The following is a 9877-nucleotide window of genomic DNA, read 5'->3' as shown; positions in this document are numbered from 1 at the left end:
TCAAAATATAGTTAAATATATGCAAAAGGTGATATAAAATTAATCATGTTGTTAATCTAAATATGACAAGCCAATTACAAAAAAAGAATATAAAAACAAAAAAAAAAAAAAATAGTTTTGTCATGATATTGTAACACTCGCCCTTTTAATATTAAACAAACATGGTAGGGTATAATACTTAGTTATTTAAGTATTTATAGAAAGAAAAAACCAAATTTTAAAGTATTTAAAAGTTTATAAACACCATGAAAAAATTAACTTTACATTTTAAAAAGCAAGATTTAATTTTTCCCTTTTTCTATTGCCTTCTTCTGTCGTCTAGTGAGTCTTTTGCTTGATATTTTACTGGCCTTCTGCATTTTTGCTCTACCTTTTTTATGTTTGAGTATCTTTCGTTTGTTCATCCATACAGGATAATTACCATATTGATCACGCAATGTTTTCTTATTATATACTCTAGCACCTTCTACTTCCATCTGTTCTTGATCTGTGATTACATCGCTTTTTGCATCTGTAGCTTTAACTTTAGCCTTGTCTTCTTTGATTTTTTTTGCGTCAACAACTATAATATAAAAGATTATCATTACATTATGTTATATAAGATATTATAATTTATTATAATTGTATGTTATTATATAGTATATATTTATATTATGAATATTATAAATATCTTTAGTATCTTTAGTATCTTTAATGCGTTTGCAAATGTGAAATCATACCTGTAGCGATTTCTTGAATATCTGTCATTTCAACATCTTTAGATGCATTTTTATCTAGACCAAGGGTTTTCTTCAATCTGTCTAATTCCTTTGCCGCATAACGTTCTCTCTTCACTGCCCTGCATTTTCTTCTCCATTTACTACGCAGCGACTTAGCCATTTTTCACACATGCGTTCTATGTACACGTTTGATTGTAATAAGAGAAAGGTTATGTTCCGATCGGTCACAAAACGAAAGCCCTCTGCAGAACCAGAGAGAAACTGGATTACAGTAGCGTTAACTTCTGGCTAAATTGGAACTACATGGCGAGATTCACTTTTCGATGCCATGGTAAAACAGTCGATTGGTATATATTTGTACCATATTCATAATTATGGATAAAAAATGCGGAGACATATTATGGATTTATTAATGTTTTAATACTGTACATAACGTTTTATTATCATTCTAATAAGTATTTTTATGTATATGCGCATGTAAAATAAAATTAATTTTTTTAATAAAAAAATCACAAAAATAATATTTTCTAATAATTATTTAAATATTTTATATTCAAATTAAAAATTTGCAAATTGTCATACAAAAAAATTGCGATATATCTTATTTGGCATTATTATGCTTTTAGCGTATAAAAAATATTAATACTGTTTTTCATATTTCATTGAATTTCACGCAGAACTCTAATTAAATCCGGAAAATATTTATTATATTTATTATATTTATTATATAAATAAAACTCTGATTTCCGAAACGCATATGTTTATGCTATTATAATTAATTATATTTTTCTATAATTTTCTATAATTTTTTATAGTTTTTATCGTGTTTTATTCTGAGGAATACTAATTATTAAAATGTTGGAAATGCGAAAATAATATTTTTCTCGGGAAACTTAAATAAAAGAATCAAAATATAAATAAGGCTCTGATAATATAAATAGAAAAGAGATGTAAAAGCAGTAAGAGCCGGTGCAGTATTAAAGGCGCATAAAAATTTGTATTAAACAAAGTATATTAATTTAATATATGTGTCAAGTGGCGTATGTTTCGGCTTTTCTTTAGGTCTTCATCAGCGCATTATTAAACGGGAAGAAATGCACGCAGTTAATTAATGGTCGAATAACAGATTTACAAAAAGTACACAGTGTGCGTAAACGCATTATAAATTTTGATAAGACATGAGGTTTATGAATTTCGGGACGAATTTAAAGCCAACTGATATGTGCGTTTGACAGGTCATTCTTTCCGTTTAATAATGCGCAGGTCATTTCTTTCTAAAAAAAGACCGAAACGTATGCCGCTTCACACATATGTTAAATTAATATACTTTGTTTAATAAAAATTTTTATGAGCCTTTAATATTGCGCCGGCTCTTACTGCCTTTATATCCCTTTTCTATTTAAATAAAAGAATTTATAGGACACACTATAATTAAAATAAAACACTTTGAGATAATATAATAAAATAATTTTTCAAAATTATACAATATTTTGTACTCAACATTTTGTATTACTTCTCTAAAAACAAGCATTAAATGTTGCGATTTTATGACTGTTACTGCAACACATCTTATATTTACATCTAAAATATGCTAAATTGGAAAAAAAATTCTTGAATTAAAAATAGGAAACAATTTGTTTTTATTTTTTTAAATTTTATTTAACAGCTATAAGTGTTTGGTTATTGCAATATTCAATAAATTACTAATAACTTTATTAAACATTAAATAGCAAAAAAACTTGTTAGTGGAAATGATAGACTTGTCTAGTTCTCAGATCCTAGACCTTGAATTTAGCTGACTCACATATCGAGTTTTAGAATAGTCATGAGAAATTGCATATAAATGAAATATAAAAAGCTGCTATCTAGCTGAAGTATCTTATCAGTTTGCGTCGATGCTATATAAACGTTTGGCGAGCATCCCGTTAATGTAGTAATGGATACGACAGTGACAGTATATAGTGCTTTAGTGCGCGAGTCAACTTGATTTTTATACATTGTTTGTGAAATTGTTTGTACTGACAAAGATGTCATTTCTTAAAGATAACGAGAAGTAAGCAAAAGTTATGCTATAATTTGAAGGAAATGTTGTAATCGATTTTCGTATCGTGAAATGGTGATAAAATAAATAGTACGCAACGTGCGTATTTTTTTAATTCGGAATAATAATTTCAATGTTGTGTTGATAAGCTCACCAAACAAACCGATGATAACAAAAATTATTAATTTGTGATAATATGTAATTTAACTTGTGTTTCTTAAAAAAGAATTAGAAATGTGAATTGTAGCTATAAATTAAATTAGCATAAATTATATAATAATAAAAAAATTTGTATTAACTCAAAATTATTGTAAAATATAAAAACTTTATAAAAAAATTGTTTAATATAAAAACTTTATAAAAAAAATTCCACGAATGTAAGAAGTTAAATTCAGTTAATAATAATTATAAACTTAATAAATGTCACAAAATTTGTATCGCAATAAAGAAAATTTAAGCTTATAATATCGAAAAGACATTTAATGCAAACATATTTCTTAAAGAATAATTTATTTGCTTTTTATAAAACATATTTTTTAAATTGTTTAATAATCGAGATATACACATTTCATCAATGTTTGGTCAATTTTAATATTAAATTAAATATGAGAATAAATTTAGTTATTTAAAATTTCTAGCAGTGTATTTCAGTTATGTTTTCATTGTTTAATAATAGTTGGATAAAAAGAAATATTAATACAATGTATCATAGTTAATAAAAAGAGAAATAGCCATAGTTAATAAAAAGAGAAATAGAGTTGTCATTTATAGACTTATATTGTTATGATGATCTCTCGAAAACTATAGCAAATATAGACTACTTTACTTAATTGCAGAAGTGGGAGTGGCTTGTATCTATTCCAGAAAATTAAAAATTATGTTTTCTTATCAAGAAGATTGATCAGTCATGATTATTGTTTTAACAGTTATTGATGCAATTTTTTTTTCATGTGATTTATGTTACATATTTATCGATTATTTCAAAACGTTTTTCTCTAAAATGCTTAGTTTTTGAAAGAAAAGGGGTGTACGGTCTAAGACACCCTATGTATATATATATATATATATATATATATATATATATATATATATATTCTTTTTAATAATATTATTTACTCTTAAATAATTTTGAATTGTAGGATTAAAGATCACTATGTATATGTATTATTATTATCTATTTATAGAACATTCATACAATTATGTATTTTTAGTATTTAAATATTAACAGAAAATATATCTTCTATATAATATAGTTATATTACAATTGATATATATTGTTGATACTCTAATTAAGATTATATTTTATTGATTATTATAATTAAAAGATATGTCTATATAGTTCATAGCTCTTTCACGAATTTATTCTGATGAATAAGACGAGTATCAATTAAACTTGTTTGAGCACTGAACGTATGTTATGTAAGAGCTAAAATTAGTAAAAGATAAACGATGACGTTTCATGAATTGTTCGGTGAGTTGATGAGCGTTAATATGAAGCGTCGGCGTAGTTCATTGAAACTATTAAAGCTGTAAACATATAAAGTGAAAAAGTTCTAAAACTTATGGGTTTAAACTATGAGTTCAAACTATTCAACTATATCGGCTTATAATAATTTAAATTAAAATAATAATTAAAATAAAAATATTGTACATAATTATAATAACTATTTAATTTTTTTAAACGCTACAAAATTGTGACTTTATTAATGATACATTTATATATAATATTTATTATTTAAATATTATTATATATATTACCTCTTTTTATTAATATTATGTAATATTATTACGTTATATATATTTTTGCATATTATTATGACATAAATAAATTATTATATAATTATTTATTTACTCTATGTGTGTGTATTTATAATTATAATATTAAAATCCACAATTTTATTATGCTAGTTAAATAGCAAGGTCCAAAAGATCATTAACGATGATGTATAATCTTTCTAGTTTCCAAAATGACATGAGGATGTTGCAGTTGCCTATGTCTTTTATCAGCCAGTCATCGTTAGACAATCTTTCTAACATTTCTGAAGAAGTAAACAAACTGACAATTGAGTAAGTAATAACTAGTATATTCTAAATTTGATTTTCCGCACATAATTCAAATTACATCTCTAATAGAGTAAGTGAAATCACATGATAATTATAATATAATATATAGCATCTTTTCTCCTTTCATCTTTAATTATTATATATTAATCATACAAGCAAGATTTTCTATAATGTAACAAAGGTAACGATAATAAGAACTAAGTCTTTGACGTTATCAAAATCTTATAATCATGTTTGGTCATATAATAACTTGTAAGAACGCTTCATACTGATAACATGATAGGAACATAAATAAATGTCTTATCATCACTAAATCGTCACTTTATCTATTTAATTTTATAGCGTTTAATGGGAAAATTGTCTTCAGCAATTTTTATAAAAAATATATTGTTTAAAGGAATGCTATAAAATTATATATAAAAATTATATATAATAAAATTATATATAAATATTATACATAAAAAAATTAATGTGACAAAGCAAAATTGCGAGCAATAGAAATGGAAAGCCGTCGAATCGCTTCTCCAACATTGAAAGGACTCACGCCGGCGCACGATTTACATTCCCGTTTATAACGGTCGACTTTCACTGATAACGAGAACGCGCTGCCGGAAGCGTTTCTGCTTCCGAATTTTTAGGTGAGCGGGTGATCCGCGATACAATGTCAGTTTCTTCGCGTCCAAATCGTTCAACGGACGCGGCTCGTAATCGACTCGTTTTTCGTGCTGTTGTATTTTTAACGAATCGGCATCCGATAACGTGCGATAATTAGCATCGCGTGACAAAGCAAAGGTGAGTGATGATATTATATGTATAAATATATGTATATGCGCTATAGATAAATCATTTCCATATCGGACAATGTGATATAATAATGTATTGTGTCTGTCATTAATATATGTGTAATATATGTATAATTCGAGTATAATATTTGCTTCGCGTAAAACAAGTTCCGAGAAAAAATAAAATTTGCGGTTATTTATTATGAAATAAATAAAGATTTGAATAACAAAAAATTACGCATATAATATAATAGATATAAAGATATTATAAGATTAATTTCACGTGTAAATTATGAGAACATGATATGAGATAATCTTGTGATAATTTTATTTTCCGGATTAACATATATTTTGTTTAAGCTCTACATTAACTTAGCATTTGATAAATATCAAAAGAATTAAAAGAGAAAACTTACTAAATTTGAATGCAAAGATGAAAAAAGTATATAGAAAAGTATAATAGAATTTATAAATAGCAATATACAATTTAAAATCTGTTTTTTAAATATATTAATTATTATATATATTAATTATTATTGTATATAATAATTTATTATATATATAATTTTTGGCTCTGATATTTAAAATGTGATAAATATTTTGATGAATATTAAAAATATGTCCAAATATCGTATAATTGCATTAAAAAACATAAATATTAAGTATATTGCTATATATATATGTATATTATAATATTCACTTTTATCTCTTCATTATCAAGCTTGTTTTATGAATAGCAATTAATCGTTATTATAGTGCGCGATCTTGGTGTATGTACCGGGTCACGAGATATATACATGTTAGCGAATAAAGTGCAACGGTCCATTGTGCACTAGCTGACCCGGTTAAAGTGTCATCAATGTCATCGGTGGTAATAACTAGGCCACTGCGTGCACACGTAGTATGCTCGAGAGTTCCAGGTTTATTATTGCGTTCTCTCCCTAATTTTCTCGACAAATATCTTCATAGTTCTGAAGAATCATACAGTTACTTGAACTCGCTTTTATTCCGAAATAATTCCAGCTATCACACATTCTTTCTCTGCGCTTGTTTGCTACGTCGTTTAAATCTTTTCTAAAAATTTCCCACGAAATCTTATTCTCTCTTAATCTTTTGTAAATCGGCAACTGAGAAAGCAAATATTTAATTTATAATTGTGCTACAACAAAGACCGGAATAAATACATTATATGTAGATTTTACAATATACAGAGTGTCCTAGACCAGCCGTACACTTCTTTTCTTTCAAAAACTAAGCATTTAAAAGAAAAACAACAAAAATTTTGAACAAAAATTGTATGGTTCTGAGGGGAACATAAGATGGTGTCATTGGTTTGACCTTGAATGGCATCGTTAAGGTCAAGGACACCTTTAATTTCTTAAATAAAAACCTCCATTTTTTTATTGCATATTCTTGTAACTTATCTCGAGAGCTTTTCAAAACACTATAATAAAGTATTTTTTCATTAAGAAATTTTTGAGTTATTTTGTATCTTAACTTATCTGACATATTTTAATATAAAATATAAAATATCTCAAAAATTATTTAGTTTTCGATAATTGTATCGTAATACTTTTATGTACAGAATAATAAGATGAATCAAATGGTGTACAGAAAATAATTGTTTTTTAAAAAAAGTATGCAATTATTTGCAATATATTTTTTTATAACAATTATTTATTTTTTCTTTGTATTTATTTTCAACAAAACAATAATTTTGATCTTTATTAGTTTGATTCGTACTTAAAATAATAAATAAATAAATCATGATAAATACGCGCTTTAATAAATACTTATTGACGAAAGGTGCAATATAGTTAAGTATTATTAAAGTTAATTAATTATTATAATGTTAATTATGATAATTAATTATTATAATGAGAGAAAGCAAATTATTTCCCGATAGTTGTCACGATTGCGTTTAGAAAAAATTTGATATAGCGTCTTATACGTCCACCACTTTCGTACTCTGATATGACTGCATGAATGATAACAGAACCACGGCATATAAACATTAATACGCTACATACCGTTAAGGTCAAATACCACGCCATATACATATATACACAGTTAGTTCTTTGTCGAAATGATTTACATTCTATTAGATTGATGGGAAAGTTCTTTCGTTTTCACATTAAAAACATATGCAAAAAATAAAATAATTTTTTCACCAATTAAATATATATAACATATATACATATATGAAGTATATATGCTGTGTTCTTATGATGCAAGTCAACTTATGATTAAAAGATTAACTTGCAATAAACGCGTATATAAAAAATTATATTAATTTATATTGTTAGATATGCAGCTTTTTAATACAAATTAATATAAAAAATTCAAAAAACAGTTCTCCTGTTTTAATTCTACTGAAATTTTTTAATTCTATTTTATGTATATCTATGATTTATAATGATGATAATAAAACAATGATATTTTTGTGACTCTTCTTGCGGATATTCTTCTTGCAAATATAATTTATAGAAACAAAATACTATACTGCTTTAAATATCTTCAAATCTTTTTTCTAAGACACTATACCTTCTACAGATAACTTGCAAGATGAGGAACTGGTTGTCTCCTAGCTCATGAGATTCTAAAGAAAAGTAAGACCGTCTAAAAATCTTGTTATCCGTTTTCCGGTTGTGTTTTTGAAAATAAAACTGTCCGACTAGGAATAAATTTATCTGATCCATTTGAGAAAATTTATTCCTGAATAACATTTCTTATGCTTATTTATTATCTGTTATAATTACGTGTATGTAAGTATTTGCATATTATTAGGATAATTATTGATATAGAAAGTTATATCCTACTTTCTATTGCTATATTATTAGGATAATTATTGATGTTGAGTCAAGTTTCTTGATTGAGTATTACGAAAGATAGTATTTTTCGAATAATAAGAGATTAATATACTTTAAAGAATTGACATATTTATATGTTGTTTAGATGATCGTAACTCACGAATTAGTAATTTATTACTGTGTAATTCATGCTATCGAGCAAGCATGGTATGTGCGTCACTTTATTTTTTCTTATTTTAATTTATTACTTATACTTTAGAAAATTATCATTTGTAAACAATTTACTCTCTACTTTATTTATACTATCTAAATAATCTATCGTTCACATTTTTTAATTAGTTAGAATTTGAAAAATCATGTAATCTATTTATTTTTCAATTTTAATTATTACAAAAAGATCTACATTTATAAGCTACTATTTTATTTAAAATTTTATGAAAAATTCCCATTTCTCCTAATTATTTGTATGAACACATAAAGATTCTGGATATTTCTTTTCATATACTCAAAAATTATCTACATAAGTATTATATAAATCATGCCATTAGAGACTTGTTATTCAAAATCTTAATTTTAAAAACTGTAAAACTTGCAATTATTAATTCTTGCACATTATTATATTAATTTCATTGAAAATATTTCCATAATAAATATGAATAATGTTTGGCCCTATAAAAATATTACTAATACTAAGAAGCTTGAAGCACTCTGATGTTCCAAAAGCTGGTACCAAGAAGAAAAATAAGCAATCTTGTATTGTGATATATTTCTAACAAATATTATTTAATGTGTAGGGAGCTTAATAGTTCTGATAGAAGATAATCGTTTGTGGTAGAGACTACCACAAACAATAAACTAAAGTTTTCTAACTAAACCGGTTTAAACTAATTGATGCAATTGAGATTTGTTTTATTTTACATTTTCTATTAATAATAGAATCGCAATTATTTCGGAATTATTCTTGCTTACCGCGATAGTTAAGTTTAATGTAAGCATATTAGAATGAGGCAAACCACAATTGAGTCGCGTTCATAGTTCTAGTTATCATTTTCCGGCCTTCGTTTACAACGACGATCATCATGGTATTGACATCAATTCCGCTATCCCCGGTTAAGCAGGTCATTGTTTCTACTGCCGCAGAATATCAATGAACATGAAATGACTGTGCTAGACGATTTATCTGCTTATGAGAAATTTAGCCATCGTGCAAACAATACCGCAATGAATAAACAAAGTTTTTCCTCTTCTACAACACAAAGAATCAAAAAAAAAAAAACAAATTAATTTTCACGATGTCTAGAAAGTTTTTCTTCAAAAGCTTTCTAAATTTTCTTAACCCTCTATGGGTCGAATTATTTTCTTGACTATAAAAAAATTTTTTGTAATGTAAAATCAATAATTATTGACTTATAAAACAAAAAAAATAAAATAAATAAATAAATAAATAAATAAAATAAAAAT

The 9877-nt window shown here is 25.5% G+C and overlaps 2 protein-coding genes across 3 annotated transcripts in view; one reads left to right on the top strand and one right to left on the bottom strand.

The window, feature by feature from the left end:
- Positions 1-215: 215 nt before the first annotated feature.
- LOC126858936 (protein LLP homolog) lies at positions 216-948 on the bottom strand. Its single transcript, XM_050609675.1, has 2 exons — positions 720-948; positions 216-562 (listed from the first exon to the last, which is right to left on the bottom strand). Exons 1-2 carry the CDS (start codon positions 877-879, stop codon positions 282-284), a joined length of 441 nt encoding a protein of 146 aa, XP_050465632.1. The 5' UTR covers positions 880-948; the 3' UTR covers positions 216-281.
- Positions 949-2655: 1707 nt separating this feature from the next.
- The window catches only part of LOC126858911 (uncharacterized), a 48425-nt gene continuing 41203 nt past the window's right edge, over positions 2656-9877 (top strand). For both annotated transcript variants that reach the window (XM_050609634.1, XM_050609632.1), the window contains exons 1-2: positions 2656-2772; positions 4720-4827. In XM_050609634.1, coding sequence (XP_050465591.1) covers positions 2747-2772; positions 4720-4827 — 134 coding nt within the window. In that variant the 5' untranslated portion in view covers positions 2656-2746. The remainder of the gene's footprint in view (positions 2773-4719; positions 4828-9877) is intronic.

This window comes from Cataglyphis hispanica, chromosome 2 (assembly GCF_021464435.1).
Source record: "Cataglyphis hispanica isolate Lineage 1 chromosome 2, ULB_Chis1_1.0, whole genome shotgun sequence".
Classification (NCBI taxonomy): Eukaryota; Metazoa; Arthropoda; class Insecta; order Hymenoptera; family Formicidae; genus Cataglyphis; species Cataglyphis hispanica.
This window is presented reverse-complemented; position numbering and strand designations above follow the sequence as displayed.